The sequence below is a fragment of the Cervus canadensis genome, chromosome 3 (genome assembly GCF_019320065.1).
Source record: "Cervus canadensis isolate Bull #8, Minnesota chromosome 3, ASM1932006v1, whole genome shotgun sequence".
In the NCBI taxonomy this organism is placed as follows: Eukaryota; Metazoa; Chordata; class Mammalia; order Artiodactyla; family Cervidae; genus Cervus; species Cervus canadensis.
The window spans coordinates 29,637,823-29,657,593 of record NC_057388.1 but is presented as its reverse complement, the minus strand read 5'-3'; the positions used below and the strand labels follow the sequence as shown (position 1 = coordinate 29,657,593).

Genomic DNA, 19,771 nt, shown 5'->3' with positions numbered 1-19,771 from the left:
ACAACGTAAATGAACTGCAAAGTCAAACTGCACATCTTACAAAAGATGCAGGATTCCAAGAAGTTGGTAAAAATGCTACTGGAGAACTGTTAGCAAAGCCATCGACAAAAAGCAGAAACTGGCAGATAAGGGCCAGTTAACCATTGTGGAAGAAATTCCTGATGGCTCATCCAGCATCCATTTTTCCCTTCCCACTCAGTAACAGAATCCTGGTACTTTAGTAACTGTATTTCTATTGTAACAATAAACAAACAGATACTCATATTGCTTAAGGCTAAGTCTAAGAAATGGTTATGAATCAATTTTAAACTCCCAAAGCTAAACATAGTCTCGGACAATCCCCTCCTTCTCAAGCAGACATTTGATGCTGCAACCCAGTTGCACCCTATTTACAGAATAAGGCAATGCTTTACAATGCTATACTCTGCATATGAAAAACACGTATTTGGGGGAATGGGAGGGTTGTTGGAAACAAATCTGGGCGCTAGTTATCTAGGGTTCATTTACCTTTTAGAGGCAGACACTAGTTAAATGCACCAGTAATGTGAAGTCAGTGGTGTCGTAAATATAAAAAAGGTTCACATGAAAGGAACATGAATGTACACATGTAAATACATGCATGAAAGTTACATAAAATATTGAATTCAGGCATTCACAGCTACTTCAGCCCAAAGACCGGGAAAGATTTAAATGCACTCCCACTACCATCTATTGCACTCATGCACAATGTCAGGAGCTAATGAACAAAAACAAGATGCCAGCAGAGTTTGCTTAAAGACACCACTGATTATTATCTTAAAAAAAAAAAAATCTTAAAATTCCTCTACTATTGTCCATATTCCCATCAGAACAGATACGGTAGGAAAGGGTGGCAGAGCCACACGACATGACAAAAACTGGTTAAAACCAACTTGGTCCAAGATGGTGGAAGATTCGACTTCCAGTGGACCTTGAGCCTCACTACACACTTACTGTAACGCATTAGCACAAACTAGATGACACACCCACCAGTGCCCTGACTCTTCTGAGGTTAACCATAAAAGGCCAAAAAGTGGGTGACGGCCCAGTTCCCAGAAATCTCCACCCCTTCCCCTGAAACCGCTGGAATAATCTTCCCACTCATTAGCCTATGAAATGATCGAGCCCAGGAAAACTAATGATATTCGAGGTGCATTTTCAGGTACTGAGCCAGACTGCATTCTGTCTATGGGTTGTGCATTTCTAAAGAAATGCACTTCTTACCTATCACTTCACTGAATTCCTTCTGCCATAAGACAAAGATACTGAGCTTTGGGAATTCCCTGGCGGCTCAGGGGTTAGGACTCTTTGGCTTTCACTGCTGGGGACGCTGGTTCAATCCCTACCTGAGGAACTAAGGTCCTACAAAGCCACAGGAAAGAAGAACCTGACCTTCATTAAAGTCCGGAGACCAGCTGCCCTCAATTAAGTTGAGACCAGCTGCTCTCAATTAAGTCCCGATCTGGTTTGTGCAGTTTCAGCACCACCAAATGAGCAAGCTAGGTTTTGCAGTTACACTCACATCCTGCTTTTGTCATGAAAAACAGGACCACAGACACAAAACTGAAACATTCCCACAGAGCTCCCTCGACGCACATTTCTAGAAACAAAGCTTCCAGGATGAGAAAATGACCAAGCGACTTTTCTATGCTTACTGGTCTAAAAAGCATTTCCAAACAGAGTCTCTGGTCTACATTCTTTGGCGTTAAAACCCGTTCTTTTCACAACCCACCTTTCGCCGACGTGCTGAAGACTGTCACTAAAACGCCACACATCAAAGACAGAACAAAGACTCCTCTTAATAACAGAGGCGCAAGGGACCCTTAATGGATGGCACGGAAATTTATCCACGACTGTTTCTGCTCTAAATTAACACGTACAGGAGACTCTGTCTTCTCCTAGCTCCACCCCGGTAACACAGAAGGGAGGCGGGGATCCTTATTTAAGAGGAGCTGATGTCAGGGCCAGCAACGCTTCTCCCTTCCTCGAGGGCTTCGGTTTGGGCTGTGCCAATGGGATTCTCCGCACGAGATCTCACGACATCTAAAAACGGCTGGCCAATGGAGGGATGCTCGGCTCACAAAGAGATAACCAGGGCACAGCTGTTATACAACCGATACTCGACGCCGGACGCCAGCCCGAGAGGTCCCCTAGGAGTCTGACCTGGGAGCCACAGCATCGGCGGACAACGAGGCACTTCTGCTGGAGAGCTGTTTAACGCGACCCTCCGCCAGCAGCTGCTTCGCCGGCGTGCGAAAACGCAAGGAAGGGCGAGGGCAGAGGAAGAAGAGGGTCGCGATCCACGGGGCGCGGGTTTCAGCCGGGTCCGTCAGGGGCCCAAGCCCCGGACCACCTCCCCCACGCCGACGGTCACTCCCACAGAGGCGGTACCTGTTTCCGCATGTTATTCATGACGCCCATGAAGCCTGCCAACAATTTGGCTTCCTCTCGAGCAGCAAGTTTCTTCTCGGTCTTCTTCTTGCTGCTCTTCTCTACCCCAGAGGCTGCCATCCTCCCTCGGTCAGCGCGGCTCACGCCCGGGACTCGCCGGGCCGGGCGAGGGGTTGCACTCTCCAGGCACGCTGCGGCTTGTGTTCACCAAACCACCGAGGCTGGAGAGTGGCTGGCGGTACCACCCTGCCTGCGAACGCGCAGGCGACAGCGCAGCCACTGCGGTAGGACAAGACCAGACGACGCGCTCAGAAGATCGCTGGAAGGCGATGTAGTCGCGGGGCTGCGTCTCCAGCAGAACCGGAGCCCGGAGGAGGAGCCTGCGCACTTAGCTCGAGGGAGCGGGGCCGCTAAGGAGGACTGGGGGCGGGGTCTACGCGTCAGAGCCGCGCGCCGCTCGGAGCGGCTGCAGGCCAGGTGCCGAACGTCCATTCCGTGCGCCGGCTGTTTGCGTTTCCAGCTGGTCTGAAGTTACGCGTTCCTTTCCCTCTGCCCAAGAAAGGTTTTACAAATTTGGCTGACGTGGCGAGATTATCTTTTGGGAATAACTGGGTGATAGAAGGCATTAAAGAGCGTCCCGTTAGCGTAAACTCCGTAAGGACCAGCGTTGGTGTTTCTTCACGGCTGAATGACATGCTGTAGGCGCTCAATATTAAATGGGGGAAGACTACCACGTACTGCAAGTTAAAGGTTTATCGCATGGAGAACAAGGTTTATTTGCCTGGGAGTCATAAAGCAAGGATACACAGCCCCCATGGGTGTTTCCTTGATGTGGAACGCCTGCCTGCTTAGGCTGGTTTACTTTTCAGAGTTTGAAATGAAGATCAGGTGTCAGCTCCAGAAATCTCCAATTAGGCTTCCCCAAGTAATCATAGAACTCATGAGATGCTTTTTGTACCTATACATCATATTATTTCTAGCATATAATATCTATAATATAAGATTATTTGAAATTTACACTTTGAAAACGTATACATATCCCTTTAATTTTCTACCTAGGTCTGTATAGGAATATGGGAGAAGGAGATGGCAACCCACTCCAGTATTCTTGCCTGGAGAATCCCGTGGACAGAGGAGCCTGGTGGGCTGCTGTCCATAAGGTCGCACAGAGTCAGACACGACTGAAGCGACTTAGCATGCATGCAAGCATATAGGAATATATAGAAACATGCTTTAAGTAAAATAATTTACTCTGTCAAAGCATTATGCTTTCTCTCGATTAGGAGAAAGCAATATAGTATAAATCAAATGAAAGAGCAAGTGGCTTATGCTGCTGCGAAGTCGCTTCAGTCGTGTCCGACTCTCTACGACCCCATAGACGGCAGCCCGCCGGGCTTATAAGGCCCTCCAAAAACAAACAAAAACGATCTAAGCAAAAAAATGTTTTAAAAAAGGGAGTTTCCGGGTGGTCCATGTTTAAGACTCTGAGCTTCTACTGCTTTCATCTGGGGTTCTGGTTGGATCCCTGGTGGAGGAAGGTGCAGCCAAAAAAAAAAAAAAAACACACAAAATTTAAGCATTCTTACAAAAGAATAAGACATTTATACCTCTGTGTACCTTATAATTTTTTTTTAATCTAAATGTTCTCAGATCTTTGGTTTTAACTAGTCAAGACAGTCATCCTTGAGTATTTGCAGGGGGTTGGGTTCAGAAGCTGTTGAGGATACCAAAATCCACAAATGCTCAGAATCCCATAGTGAACCGTCCATATCCATGGTTCTGCAACAGGTGATTCAATCAATTGTGGATCATGTAGTACATGCTGCTACTGCTGCTAAGTCACTTCAGTCGTGTCCGACTCTGTGCAACCCCATAGACGGCAGCCCACCAGGCTCCCCCTTCCCTGGATTCTCCAGGCAAGAACACTGGAGTGGATTGCCATTTCCTTCTCCAATGCATGAAAGTGAAAAGGGAAAGTGAAGTCACTCAGTTATGTCCGACCCTCAGCGACCCCATGGACCTCAGCCTTCCAGGCTCCTCTGTCGATGGGATTTTCCAGGCAAGAGTACTGGAGTGGAGTGCCATTGCCTTCTCCAATGTAGTACTTCATGTACTTATTAAAATAAAAATCATTGTGTAAATACTCAGTTCAGACCCCTGTTGTTAAAGAATCAACTGTAATTTGAGACTTTAGAGTGGACCCTGACAATAGAAACCAGTTATCCCCTAATGGAATTAGAGGAAAATTTTGTTTACTTTATCAAATAACCTAGAATAGTGAAGAACGAGTATATTTAAACATTTTTTTTAATTGAAAGGAAGTGGAAACCTGTCTTCTTACTCTAAGGCCTTGGAAAACACCAAGGATCCAGGATTCAAAGGCAGAAATGTAGGCGATGAGGTAGAAAGCTGTTCTGTAATAAGGCAAAGGAAGCAAGGAACAGCATCCTCTCTACTTGATGTTGGAAAAAGTCCTTTCGCATACTGCAGAATATGGAACACTAAAGGTCATGGAAGAGCCTTAGGATTCAGAGCTTAAAGAGACCATGGAAGTTATATAGCACAGAGGTTTGCTGGAAGCCAACACACGAGACCCTACCCATGACAAGGTCATGAGGGAGAAAGCCTGACAGGCAAGGCAGATCAGGTTTTCAGGGATTTTGAAAAGCTGCCCCTGGCGTTCACCTTAAAGATGATATCTGTCTTTCTGATGCCTGCCTCAATAGACTACTCCCTAATTTCTGTGACACAGGCAGAAAGCCTTCCCCAATCTCTTCCCAAATAAGAATCAACTTAGAACTTTAATCAATAAGTTTCCCAGGTGGTGGTGTTTTATGAGATTATCCAGGGTGAAAGGAGTGTTTTAATTTAAACTCCTTTGCTGGTATTTTAGTTTGTCTGGCAAATGCATTTATGCCCTTGGTACTAATATGCATGATTGCTTATAATACCCTAATCATAAAATAACATAAAGAACCTGATCATATAAAGGCCCTAACAGACATAGAGCCCTTCGGGGGGTGAGGAAGCCCTATTAGAAAACACAAGAAAAATTATTCTAAAAGTAGCTATTGGGTTAACATTTGTTTGCTGTGTTTTGCTTGCTGTGTTTTTGCTTTTAATGTGCTAAGGTTGTGTTATAGAAACCATTGTTAATACAGTTAAAGATCTAGAGAAATAAGAGCTTAGCCCTGGTGTGGTAACAGTGAGATGGTTGTTAATTGTCAGCCAGGAGTGCTAGGCAGAGGCTGCCTCACCAAAGTCTCAGAGTCAGTCTGGGGTAAACTTCTTAGATAAACGCAACTGACAACTTCTGCAGAAGGATTAATTTTTGTGTTAACAAGGTTATACTTCTACTCTATACTGTTGCCCTATGAGACTGCTACCTTTCAGCTAAGGTCACCATAGAAACAGAAAATAGGTTTACATTCATCTGACTTGCATAAAATGTCAATAGGCCCCAAGGCCAGAAGATAACGTACAAGACCCTCATAAACAAAGAAGTATGCAGAAAACACCCTGGTTTCATGAAGAACAAGCTGGTGTAATGTTAAACTTATCTTCCCCTTAGAAATGTACTAATTTAGGGTATAAAAGCCACGGTAAAAAATAAAGCATTGCCAGACTCTGCCAGACCCTGCAAACACCCCCGTCTGGTCATTCTCTCTCTGTCTCTCTCTTTCTCTCTCTCTCCCTCGCAGACTTGGCCCTATCAAGGCTGGTCTCACGTGTCTTCTCTCTTTCTGTCTCGCAGACGCCGTTCATCCTGAGGGTATCCCCTGGATCCTGCCGAGGCTGGACCCCGGCAGAGGTTAGGCAGAAGGCTTGCCTGGATGCAAAGTCAAGTATGCCACTCTCTTCTAGACTACCAACTTTGAACAAGTTGCTTAACCTCTCTTGTGTTTAAGTCTCCTTATCTGTAAAAATAAAACTTACCATGGGACTGTTATAAGGTTTGCAACAATACTTAGGTTGTGGGAAGGGGAACCCCTTCCAGGGCCCGAAAGGGGGAGCTTGCCTAACACTTGGAAATGAATTGTCTGAGGAGACACATGTGCTGACAAAGCAAGAGATTTTATTGGGGTACCCGGGTGATGAGTAGTAGGCTAAGGGAAGCCAGAACTGCCGTGCCACGTGGCTCACCGTCTCAGGTTTTATGGTGATGGGGTTAGTTTCCGGGTTGTCTTTGGCCAATCATTCTGACTCAGAATCCTTCCTGGTGGTTGTGTGTGTTGCTCGGCCGAGATGGATGTCAGCAAGAGGGATTCTGGGAGGTCATAGTGGCATCTCCTTTTGACCTTTCCCGAACTTTTCCAGTTAGTGGGGCTTCCCTGGTGTCTCACATGGCTTCCCTGGTGGCTCAGATGATAAAGAATCTGCCTGCAATGCAAGAGACCCAGGTTCAATCCCTGGGTCAGGAAAATCTCCTAGAGAAGGGAATGGCAACCCAATTCAGTATTCTTGCCTGGAGAATTCTATGGACAGAGAAGCCTGGTGGGCTACAGTCCATGGGGTCACAAAGAGTTAGACACGAATGAGTGGCTTTCACTTCACTTTTCTGGTTGGTGGTGGCTTATTACTTCCATGTTCCTTACCAGGACCTCCTATTGTAAAATAATTTATGCACATGGTTACTATGGTACCTGGCCAGGGTGGGTGGTTTTAGTCAGTGTGCTTCTTGTAACACTTAGTTTGGTGCCAGAGCAAGGCAGAGAGTATTACTTCACTGAGTTGACAATATTAACTATTGTTATTTAACCAGAATTTCCCAAAATGTGTTCCTCAGAAACCAGTTCTATAAACCATCCCCCTCCTCTGTCCTGAAATAGGATCCCTGGGAATACTACTTTGGGAAATTAGTAATGTGTCCTCAGAGAAAAATCTCAAGTATACTTGTATGTTAAGTATGTATGTTTGCAGAAGACTTATCCCTATTGCTTGAAACTTGATTAGGTAAAATTTGCTGTTGTAGATGACATTTTGAGGTTTCTTAGCTTTTCTAAATGTCTGAAAACCTCCCTTGTTTCTTTTGTAAAGATAACTAATGAATGGAGGGGTCATTCACCTGGAGGGAAGAATCCCAGGCAGACCTGAAAACTGACTTCAGGCTTGGAGACGTTGGAATCACTATCTGAAAAAGAGCTTTAAATCAGGATCATTATTGCCAGCCAAAATCTTTGCCTTCTCTGCCCACTGAGGCCCAATGAAAATGCGGAGACAGAGCTTTAAGAAATAGAAAGATGGCTTTTATTCTCAGCCAGCAGAGAAGGGAACACAGTAGACTCATGCCTCAAGAAATGTACTCCCCCTCCACGAGGAGTCTAGGGGCTTATATAAGGCAAGGGCTCGCATTCAGGATCAGTGATGAGGAACAAAGGTGACAGGATCTTGATTTCTTCCTCTTGCATTGTTTCAGACATAGTCATAAAGTATCAGTAACCCAGTATCTGAGTCTGGCAGTTCAGTGGCTCTGTGGCCTCCTTTCTGATATGTAACTATAAGGGGAAGGGTGTTGTAAGGATAAACACCAGATAGGGGATGTATTTAGCATAGAATCAAAGGAGAAAACTTGAATTGTAACTCCTGCAGAGTTAGGGGGCAGAAAAGCAAACTTGAAGACATGCAGAAGTTAAAAAACTAGGAATGTTCAGGCCTGCTCACTGTTTTCTTTATCTTCTTTGTTCTCAGGAAAGGGAAAGAAAAATTCATTCCTCTTTTCCTTTTCACTACAACATTATGACAGTGGAACTCTAGGTTTTAGAAACCTTTATTAATATGACAGGCAAAAAAGTGATTTTTGTGTGTGTGTTATTTTAGAAATTCGTAATGAGATTGAACATTTTTTCATGTTTATTGGTCATTTATGTTTTTTCTTTCATGCATTTTCTGTATTGTCTATGTCCTTTGTTCATTTTTCTTTTGGATATTTTTTTCTTGTTGGTCTGTAAGCATGAAACCAAGCAGGACCCTGTGGGTCTTCAGGGCACAAAAGTTTCTCTGTGCCTATTTCTTATTTGTAGGAAATAGTCTTCATACAGCTTCCATGACCTTCCCTGAGTTCCCAAGGGCAGGTTCAAAGAGTTGCTAATCAAGGACGGGAGGAAATGCAGAAACAGAAAAGCAATCAAGAAACAGCGGTACAGCCTTGGGACAGGGTCAAGGTTTCCCCCACTCAATGAATATACCCAGCAATATCTTTGAGCTATTTTGCAGATACTGAAACCCCTACCAGAAAAAGTTAACTATGTGCTTCCCACAAGCATGTAGACCCCAGATTGGCTGGACCAGAGATGGACAATGCTGACTCCCAATTACCCCATCACCAACCAGTCAGAAGAATGGCTATGAGCTGATCACACCCGTCTCTTTGAACTGTTACTATAAAACTCATTACCTCCTCTGGAGCCACCACATAGTTTTGAGGGCATTAGTCTGCTGTGGTTCCCCTTGCCTGGCAAAGCAATAAATCTGTTGTTTTCTATTTCACCCAAAGCTCTGTCTCTGAGATTCAGTTTGGTACTAGGGTACAGAAGCTGAATTTCAGCTACAAGCATGGTTTGTTAAGGTGGGTTTTAGGCAAATTAAGTGTGAGATAATACATGCATAAGATATCCTGTAAGTCATTGAAGACACATGTGAAAGGCTCGGCGGAGTAGACTCTGAGAAAAGGACACGGACAGCCTCTATGGAAGACTGACAAAACTTTACTTCTACAGCGAGTCTTTATACATGAGAGCAAGGAAATAGCTTACAAAAACCAAGGTTACACAGATGGAGCTTGAGCATGTACAAAGTTGATAACAGCAAGTTTACAAAGTTCATGAGACATATAGACTCTATTTTCTCAGGATCAAAAGACAATCTGTTTTCCTCAAGGCAAGCTTGTTATTCTCAGCACTATTCTCAGGCAGTCATAAAAGCCATAAGTTCCTCCTCCCCCGGGGGCTTGAGCTCCCCGGGGTCATTGTTCCTGCCAGCTGGAGAAGGGAGGCAGTCCTATCTTAACAACTCAAGTCAAGGCCAAGTCTCTGATTGTCTGTGCTGGGGGGTCTCCGTCTTCCCTCCTTTCTTCCCTCCCAGCTCCCTCAGGATGGGGTTGCAGATGCGTCTATCTTGTAGGAGGAGATGGGGAGGGGCGGTGGGCAGCTGTCTGAAAATAGCTCAAGGGTATGGAGTGTCCATGGGGTCTTAAGTCCTGGTTTTGACACCTGGGATAAGAGCGTTGCATTTTGGTCCTCGTGGCTTTCAGATATCCAGTTGGAACCAGATGGACAAGAGTTCATTAGGTGCAAGGTCTGTTAGTGCTCTAAACTTGTGTGATGACCAGCTAGAAGGTGCAGGAAATGTTTCCCAGGGCAAAGCATCGAGACATGCCCGGCGGCCCTGGTCCTTCGCCAGTTCCTTGTGAGGACCTTCTCCTCAAGGCAGTCACATAGTTTCCCTCAACATTTTCTCCTTTTCTTTTTTAGTGTTAGGACTGCAGCCATCATTTTTTTTTTTTTTTTAAAGAAAAAAAGTGTTTATTTAAGCCATCAACTAGGATCATAATAAATAATGCAATATACTAATGTAATAACAGATGTTCTCATGCATTTATCACATTTATAAATATACAAGAAAGCTGGCTTACAGGGCTGTTGGGACAAATTTGGAAATGTGTAATTGGCAATACAGTGAAAGTTAACAGTGTTAAGACTATCAAACAGATTTTCTTTCCTATCATTTTTTAAAATACATCCTCTATATATCTGTGACTAAATGGTAATGTTCCCTTATAGTTTCTACTTTTTATACACATGCCAGAGCTAAGCCAATTGTCAAAGATCCAGGTTGATAATTTGTTATTTATCAATATTTCTAATGGAAACCAAATTTTAGAAATAATGAAGGTAAAAACTCTTTTGCATTTCAATGTGGAGGCTGATGTATTGCATGCCAGAATCACTTAAACAATAAATGGTGCCTGAATGAAATAAAATCCCAAAGTAGAAGTCTATAAATAGTAACCTTGATACTCAATATAAAAATGCTATTGTAATATGATGTCTGTAATTTGGCAAATGACCAAATTATCTGACTGCAACAGTGATGAACTTTGATTAAAGCTTAGTTTTGCTAGTAAATTTCACATAAAGAATTTAAATAGGGTAACCTTTAACATAAAGCTTTAAAACAAATAATTTAAACATATCTTAAACACTGAAAATGTGTCTTTAATTGTTATTTACAGTTTATCGGTGATACCAGTGTATAGCTTCATTGGGTCACTTGCCAGTCTTGCATCCTTTTTTCAACATCTGCTATTGCAATCTTCTTTATAAATACTTAGGCAAATCAGTTTAGTGAAGGAGAGCGATCTGTGGTCCAGAGTAATTCAATGTATGGCCATTTGGTTTGGAGACAGCGTTTAATGGGCGTGTCATCTGTCTGTAGCAGGGGGTCTTCAAACCCCATAACAACTGCAGTTCCTTCCACATACATTACCTTTTCATTGTAATTTGACTGTTTCAATCCATTGTAGTGGTAGACAGTAAAAGACTCTGGACCACTGGAACCCTGATCAGGAAAAAATTCTTGAAGAAATGGACCCAATAATATGATTCCTAATCCTTCTGGATCTAATTTATTCTTCATGAGATTTATATATTCAGGATCTGAAACGAGGTCCAATGCTTTCATCACATCTTCTAGAAGTGAGTCAGGTATGAATCCATTATCTTCTGGATCATAAGTTTGAAAAACTCTTCTGGCTTGTTCTGAAGGAGCCTCAGGGGCAACTAAAGCCATATCCTTGGCAAAAAATACGGTGAGGTGAGTTTCACTGCCAACAATCCAAATAGGGAATTTTGGAGATTTCAAGTAAGAGCCAACCTTATAGCCTGCCTTCAAGGTTACATACTTAACCTGGGGAGAGTGCGCCCACCAAGCCCCCGGCTGCCCGGACCGCTCTGACGGGGAAGGCACAGAGAGCAGGCGCAGCTTCTCGTTTCGCGCTCCTGTGGAACACCCGAGGCCTGGAACCTCGCGCAGCGCGGGCCGCGCTCCATACAGAGCGGCCGGGAGCCTGAGCAGCGCAGACGGAGAAAGCAGCGTCAGCCCCTCCCGGCAGCGCCAGCCCGTGCAGCCATCATTTTTATTCCTGTAGCTTGGGTTTGGGAGGGTATTATCTAGAGGGTCGGAGGACCATAACACCAATGCATATAATGAGAATTATTAGAACATATGAGACAATATGAGCAGATGGAAACCAAGATCGAGGGTCTAGTGATGACAAGGCGGAGATTAATGCATCATAAAACTTCGAACTATATAATTCTGGGGGTGAGTGAGAATAACTGTCATATATTTGTTTCTTCAATTTTTCAACATCAAGACTCATGTTAGTTTTCTGTAACAGCAAATGAGCTTTAACCGAGTCCCAAGGGTACTCAGAGGCATTGTAGGGTAAATTAGTAATACAAAAGTCTGTAGATTTCCAATGACATTTCAGTTTAAGTTGTAATTTTAATTGATTTATTTGGTCTCCTACATATATCAAAGCATCCTGTATTTCATCTAACCGGGCCTGGATCTGCTGATCAATTTTTGCTTGTCGTGTCCACAGCTCATGGGAATTGTGGTGCCATAAAGTGATGAACTCATGATTTTGAATGGAATTATGTAAGGCCATGCCTGACACAGTGCCAAGAGACACGACTGTTATGAGGCTAACAATGCCCAGTATAACCCAATCAATAAAGCGTTTAGTTCTTTTAACAACTCTTTTTAATAAAAATGACAGAAACCTAGCGTCAGACCATGGTTCATCAAGAGAAATAGGTATCCATAATTCCGCTCTCTGTTTCATAAGGAAAATTCCCTCCCTACTATGATTGAATGGCAAACTATGGTTTAAGCAAGTGTAGAGTTTACAGTTTGTGCAATGTACTAGTTGTGTAGACTTTGTAATAATGAATTCTCCTATAGCAAACAGAAAAGGAGGGCGTACACATGCTTGAATAAACCCAGTGCCACTATAAGTGATAGTATAGTTTTGGGGGCCTGAAGTACGAGCATGTCCTACAAGGGTAGCAAATTGGTGTAAAGAGGCGGGTATTTTCCAGATGTGCCAATGTTCGGGCCCAAGTTGAGGATGGATCATACGGGGCCTGGGTGGAGATAGGCCACCATTATACCAGTTGAGGATATCATTCTGTTGATGCCATAATCCGCTCAAAGAATGATTAAAGCTAATATTTTTTGTCCCATCGCAGGTTTCCACTTCCCATTCAGAGCAATTAACAAACATTCCATGTGGTCCCCAATCAACAAAGGTAAAATTCAAATAACGAGATATTTTTCCAAAAATTCCCCGGCACTCAGACCATAATAATGAAGGACCCTGATGTTTCTTTCGCCAGGATACTGTTTCACAGGGAGGTTCACCAGGCAAAAATAAAGCATCTGTACTGTTAGAAATTTGCCCATGATAGTACCTTTCAGATTGATTTAACAGAAATGAAGCGGCAACAAAAAAACCCATCCTAAAACCTGTGCCATTATTATAGGAATAACCCCACCATTGAGGGAATATAGACATGCAAGGAGGACTTGCACCGAAGCAAATAGGTAAAACGTTATACCCTATGGATATGTTGACTGCTTTCCCCTCTTCATCAGGGTGAGTAGGTCCAGCTCTAGACCATGGAGGAGGGAAGTATTGGCTATCATTAGTGAAGACCAGAGGGCTAGGTTCACTCCAATCAGCAAACTGCAACAGAGGGGGAGCAGGAATGTAAGTCCAGTATGTATAATTAGCACTCACTGCCGATGTACAGGACAATACAGCTAGCATACCCAAGAAAAGTTTATCAGGAGTCAAAGGGGTTCCAGTTGCTTTCAGTGCATCTTCAGCTTTTCTGGTCAGGTTCTTGATCTGTGCCCCAGTGGGATACGGTTGAGCTGGGGCAGTTCTCCTTCTCTTCCATTGCTTCTCTTCCTTCAGTGACATTGTGGCCATTCTCTTGGTGATGTGGGTCACCCATTTCTTTGCTCCCGAGGGATCCTTGTTGTCAAGGACGTATATACCACTGCGGGGCCCAGATGTCTTCTCCATCTGTAGAGACAAGACCATATCCTCTGCCTAGGAGCTTTAATACCCTTGGCTTCCAGTTATTAAATCGTTTAACCCAAACATCCAAATTCAAAACTTGCTCAGAAACATTAGTCTTGGGCATATTCAAGAAATGCCTTTTGTCTCTAGTCATCTTTTCTGAAGATTCATTCAAAACCTTTATGGTAAGTAAAGCAAGAGGTAAATATCCTTTTGGGCCATATTTTGTATAGAGTGTCCCACCTTTTAATTTATTTAAAGTTAATTTAAGGGTCCTTTGGGCCCGTTCGATAATGGCTTGCCCCTGGGGGTTATAGGGGATTCCACAAAGATGAAGGATGTTCCAATCCGAAAGAAAAGTCGCAAAACCCTTTGAAGTAAAAGTGGGACCATTATCAGTTTTCAAAGTATGAGGTAGGCCCATCACTGAAAAAGCGGACAGTAAGCCCTGGATTGCTGCTTTAGTTGACTCAGAAGAGGCAGGAACAGCCCAGATGAAGCCTGAATGGGTGCAACTACAATGAAAAGCAGAGAGGAAGGGGCAAAGAAAAATGGGTAAAATCAGCTTGCCACAATTCATCAGGATGAAGGCCGCGAGGATTAGCTCCTGATGGTGACATCCATTGATGTAATGGGAAACAGACAGAACAAGATCGTACAATATCTCGAGCAGCAGATAAAGGTATATGATAGTGGCCATGTAGGCGATTAGCACTGGTATGAAGGAGCTCATGTTCTTCTTTTGGAGAGGAGAAGAGAGCACTTATTAATTTACCAACCTTATTATTTCCAGCTGCTAAAGGTCCAGGAAGACCTGAGTGAGCACGGATACGTTTAATATAGAAAGGGCATGAACGTGATTGTATGAGAGTCTGAACAGACAGAAACAATTGAGTCAATTCCAAATCTGAAGAAGAAAGTAGAGCTGTGACAAAATTAGGAAACATGGAGGCAATATATAATGAATCTGTAAGTATATTAAAAGGGGAAGATTCATAGTCTAGTAGAAGATATAAAGCATAAAGTTTAGCTCTCTGAACAGAGGAAAAAGGACTTTTTACTCGTTTCATCCAGTGAGGACCACTATTCCAGAATATCCTTGTTTATTTCCATCTATGTAGTAGGTAGGTGCTTCTGGAATAGGGGTTTCAGAAATGATGGAATTGACCACAAAAGGAGTTGTTTTCAGAAAGTCCCAAAGTTTACCTTTAGGCAAATTTGGAAGTAAAGTTCCTTGAACATCAGAAAAGGCAATCTGTATCATGATATTATTTTGTAATGCTGCATTAAATTCTGTTTTTGAAATGGGGATATATATACCATCAGGATCACATCTAGTGAGCGCTTCTTTACGAGCACGACCCTGATGAACAATAGTGCCAATAAGCTCAAGATAAAGGACAGTTTTTTTGGCCTGTTTTGAATGGAGATATATCCATTCTATTGGGGGATTTGCTTGTGATATAACAGCAGTAGGAGATCTAATAGTGGGAAAAACATATAAAAAAATTGGAAGATTAGGTTGGATACGATGAACGAAGCCGTCAGCAATATGTTTTTCTACTAATTCTAGTTCTCTTTTTGCCTCAGAGCTCAGATGGCGAGAACTGTTTAAGTCTGGAGGTCCTTTTAAGTTTTAAAAAGATTTTGAAAAGCATATGTGGGAATGCCCAGGGAGGGTCGCAACCGATTAATGTTGCCCAACAATTTCTGAAAATCATTTAAAGTCTCCATGAAATCCATTCTAATGGACATTTTCTGTGGTTTTACTTTGTTTTTTGTTAAAAGATAGCCCAAATAATTAAAAGGCTCTGTACATTGGATTTTTTCTTCTGATAACGATTAAGCCATGACTTTGTAATTGCTGAACAGTGTCTGAAAAAATTTTGTCTAATTGGAGCGGCAAAGCATCGGCCAGCAGAATATCATCCATATAGTGTATAATATAAGCGTTAGGGTATGTGTCCCTCACAGGCTGCAAAGTCTGGGTGAAAGATATTGGCCGATGGTGGGGGAATTTTTCATACCTTGAGGTAAAACTTTCCAATGATATCTCTGAACAGGATGAATATTATTTGTCGTGGGAATAGAAAAGGCAAAACGTTGCCTATCTTCCTCATGAAGAGGCAGTGTAAAAAAGCAGTCTTGAAGATCTATAATGATAACAGACCAATTTTTTGGAATCATAGCAGGATTTGGAAGACCAGGCCATAATGCTCCCATGGTTACCATGGTGTCATTAACATCGCGCAGGTCAATAAGCATTCTCCATTTACTTGACTTCTTTTTAATAATAAATACAGGAGAATTCCATGGAGAAAAAGAAGGTTCAATTCTCCCATAATTCAATTGTTCCTCACTAAATCCTTTGAAGCCGCTAATTTTACTGTAGTCAGGGGCCACTGGGCAGTCCACACAGGTGCATCAGATCTCCATTGTAGGCGTAGCGGCGATAACTGGCGATAACTCAGTGGCCCCGATCAAAAAGGTTCATTAAGTACAAGTCTTGCTTTAGTTTGTTGTAAGAAATCTTGGCCCCAAAGATTAATAGGAACTTCAGTAATATAGGGTTTTATATAAACTGTAATTTGGTCTGGACCATGAGCTTGTAAATAGGAAACACTTTCGAAAGTGGTTAAGGAATTAGCTTCTCTTACACCAATTATTCTGTTAGAGGCCGGTCGCATGGGCCATTCCGGGGGCCATTCAGAGCGGCGTATAATGGAGATATTCGCTCCAGTGTCTAGCAGGCCCTCAAAATTTTTTCCCCAAATATTAAGTTGTAATAAAGGTTTTTTAAGTTCATGTAATAAAGTAGTTAATCCTGCAGTAATGTTAGTGCTACTGAAACCCCCCGTTGTGGCAGTGGTAGAAGTCTTTTGTGGTTTTATATATGGTAGAAGAAGTAACTGAGCAAACCTGTCACCTTTCTGCAAATGTAAATTCCAAGTGACTTGAACCATTAGTGAAATTTCCCTTACGTAATCCTCATCAATAACTCCAGTCATAACTGTGAGCCCTTGCATGGTACAACTGCTTCGACCTAAAATTAGTCCCACGGTTTGAGGGGGTATCGGGTGGTAATACCCAGTGTTAATTTTATAAGGAGAATTTATCATCAAAAGTTCCATATCTTTAGGACAAGGAATATCAACATAAGCACTATGTTGCATAGCTGCCTGCAACTGAAGAATATTATGAGGATTCCCCTCTTTGTGTGCGGGGCTGAAGGGCAGCCCCGTATTTAGTTTCCTGACTGACAGTCCTTTTTTTGCAATAGTAGATTCCCCGCTTTGTCATATTTCGACTTGCATTCATTTAGCCAATGATTCCCCTTTTTACATCGCGGGCAAGGTCCGGGAGGTTTCCCTTTCTCTTTGAAATTCATAGTAGGAGGAGGTTGCCCTGGTCTAGTGGGGAGGTGGCACTGCTTCTTCAAATGGCCGGGCTTCCTACAATTGAAACGCTTCAAATTCATAGCCTTTTTGTGCAGCGAGAGTTTCCATGGTTGCAACTTTAGCTCTATGCTGAATGGAACCAATGTTTCGACAGACTTTCATATAATCCATAATAGATCCGGTTTCTCGAATTGGTCGGATCACATTCTGACAGTCCTCATTAGCATTTTCAAATGCTAACTGTTTTAGCAACATTTGCTGCAGATTAGCATCCTTAATGGATTTCTCTGTAGCGTCTTTAAGTTTTCCTAGAAATTGGGCATATTCTTCCCGTGGCCCTGGAAATATTTTGACGAAATATCCATCAGACAGAGCACTGTCAACCTTTGCCCAGGCATGCAAGGCAACCTCCTTTATCCAATATACCATGGGTGGGGCAGTATTTTGTAATTGAGCCCCCACCTCAGCCATAGTGCCGGTTCCTGTTAAAATGTCAAAAATGAGCTGAACAGGATTTTTGTGACTTTGTTGTTCCTGTAAAATTTCTTTTGCTTCATCATTAACCCACATTTGCCATCGCAACAATTGTTGAGGAGCCAAAACCATTTTATCCACCGCCGCAAAGTTGGTGGGGAGCCAATGATCCGCCCAGTTCCGAAGGAATTCAAGACAGTACGGAGAAGTGGGCCCATGAAGAGTGCATGCTTTTTTGAAAGCAGAAACTAAAGTAAAATTAGCAGGGTTCCAGGTAACATGACCTGGTTGTGGTTGGTTAAATACGATGGGGAATGCGCGTTTAATTAGGTCCCGTGGTGGCAAAGCATTGAGCAGGGGCTGACGGAAGAGCGGTGCTAGGGAATTCCTTCGGCGGTGGAGGAAAATTACTTTCGGTTTTAGGAGACCAAAAATCACAAACAGCAGATGGCTGTTTGCTCTCATGGCCAACATCGGTGGGTCCCTTCTGATTAAAAAGAACATTCTTATGATGTAAAGCACCTTGCATATCCTTTTCATCTAATTCATATTCATGTAAAGATTGCACCGTTTCTACTTCTACATCAACCTTTTTGCCATCAAGCTGTTCAATAACAGTCCGAATCAATGCCCAAGTAACCCACCATCGGGGAGGAATTTGAGCACCTCAGCGATATGCAGTTAAGACATTATTTCAAACACATTGCCATCCTTGTTCATTTAAAGTCCCTTCCTCAGGAAACTAAGGATTGTATTCTAAAACAAGCTGGTAACATTCAGTTAACTGATCAACAGAAACGTTAGTGCTGAATTGTTTTAAAAAATGATGCATAAGTGAAACGAAAGGTATCTTATTTGCCTGGTGTCCCATTGTCTGCTTACCTCCTTCTGCAGGAATCTTTCTCCGTGTTCAACTCGTCGTGACTTCGAGCCCCACGTTGGGCGCCACATGTGAAAGACTCGGTGGAGTAGACTCTGAGAAAAGGACATGGACAGCCTCTATGGAAGACTGACAAAACTTTACTTCTACAGCGAGTCTTTATACATGAGAGCAAGGAAATAGCTTACAAAAACCAAGGTTACACAGATGGAGCTTGAGCATGTACAAAGTTGATAACAGCAAGTTTACAAAGTTTATGAGACACATAGACTCTATTTTCTCAGGATCAAAAGACAATCTGTTTTCCTCAAGGCAAGCTTGTTATTCTCAGCACTATTCTCAGGCAGTCATAAAAGCCATAAGTTCCTCCTCCCCCGGGGCTTGAGCTCCCCAGGGTCATTGTTCCTGCCAGCTGGAGAAGGGAGGCAGTCCTATTTTAACAACTCAAGTCAAGGCCAAGTCTCTGATTGTCTGTGCTGGGGGGTCTCCGTCTTCCCTCCTTTCTTCCCTCCCAGCTCCCTCAGGATGGGGTTGCAGATGCGTCTATCTTGTAGGAGGAGATGGGGAGGGGCGGTGGGCAGCTGTCTGAAAATAGCTCAAGGGTATGGAGTGTCCATGGGGTCTTAAGTCCTGGTTTTGACACCTAGGATAAGAGCGTTGCATTTTGGTCCTTGTGGCTTTCAGATATTCAGTTGGAACCAGATGGACAGGAGTTCATTAGGTGCAAGGTCTGTTAGTGCTCTAAACTTGTGTGATGACCAGCTAGAAGGTGCAGGAAATGTTTCCCAGGGCAATCGAGACGTGTCTGGTGGCCCTGGTCCTTCGCCAGTTCCTTGTGAGGACCTTCTCCTTAAGGCAGTCGTGTAGTTTCCCTCAACAACACAGGATAAGGCCAACAAGAAAAGAATACTCACTAGGCAAAATAGAGTACAGATTTGAGCCTGAAGAGGAAAAGAATTCAGCAGAAGCGAAAAATGAAGTATTCACAGTGATCTGGATAAGCATAGCCTCGTGTGATCCTTACCAGCCATGCTTCCCTGTATTATACAATTTAGTGTGGCAGGCATGACTGCAGAAGTCCAGTCTTTTTTGAATTTTACTCCCCAAGAACTGTATATACAAGAAGCCCCAGGCATTCTGATTCATGCCCAAATATTTGTCTGTCTAGCTATAAATTTTCCTTCTTAAACCCAAAACTCAGTGTACCCCCTTGAGGTCAGAGGATTCCACAGAACAGCCCTGATGTTGTAACACTCCAAAATGTGCTGCTGTTTCTTTGTTGACTGAAATGCCTAGTACACTGCCTTTTGAAACCCGAGCAGACCGAAGGCATGCCCTGACCAGCCCACGCTGTTGTTACCCGTGAAGAAGAAATTCATAGGGCCTGGACTCCATCTCAGGCCTGTCCGTGCTGGTCGTGGGCGGCCACCTCTCCAGTGGACTCTGAACTCTGTGCTTAGCGCTTATGGGAGTGACAATGGAAGGATAAGACCCCCTCTGGGCAGGGGAATCTTGAAG

General features: G+C 43.3%; 3 protein-coding genes across 6 annotated transcripts in view; all 3 read right to left on the bottom strand.

The window, feature by feature from the left end:
- The window catches only part of KLHL7 (kelch like family member 7), a 55,098-nt gene extending 52,271 nt beyond the window's left edge, over window positions 1-2,827 (bottom strand). The window contains exon 1 of one of the 4 annotated variants that reach the window (XM_043462821.1): window positions 2,410-2,827. In XM_043462821.1, coding sequence (XP_043318756.1) covers window positions 2,410-2,529 — 120 coding nt within the window. In that variant the 5' untranslated portion in view covers window positions 2,530-2,827. The other 3 variants (XM_043462823.1, XM_043462824.1, XM_043462822.1) reach the window with 3 other exon arrangements.
- Window positions 2,828-9,112: 6,285 nt separating this feature from the next.
- LOC122438201 (endogenous retrovirus group K member 25 Env polyprotein-like) lies at window positions 9,113-19,040 on the bottom strand. The gene is made up of 3 exons (XM_043462820.1): window positions 18,256-19,040; window positions 11,541-13,504; window positions 9,113-9,899 (listed from the first exon to the last, which is right to left on the bottom strand). The coding sequence occupies exons 1-2, from the start codon at window positions 18,361-18,363 to the stop codon at window positions 11,573-11,575; spliced, it is 2,040 nt and encodes a 679-aa protein (XP_043318755.1). The 5' UTR covers window positions 18,364-19,040; the 3' UTR covers window positions 9,113-9,899; window positions 11,541-11,572.
- LOC122437795 (ubiquitin carboxyl-terminal hydrolase MINDY-3-like) lies at window positions 9,983-11,456 on the bottom strand. The gene is made up of 2 exons (XM_043462328.1): window positions 11,417-11,456; window positions 9,983-11,357 (listed from the first exon to the last, which is right to left on the bottom strand). Exons 1-2 carry the CDS (start codon window positions 11,454-11,456, stop codon window positions 10,744-10,746), a joined length of 654 nt encoding a protein of 217 aa, XP_043318263.1. The 3' UTR covers window positions 9,983-10,743.
- Window positions 19,041-19,771: the final 731 nt, after the last annotated feature.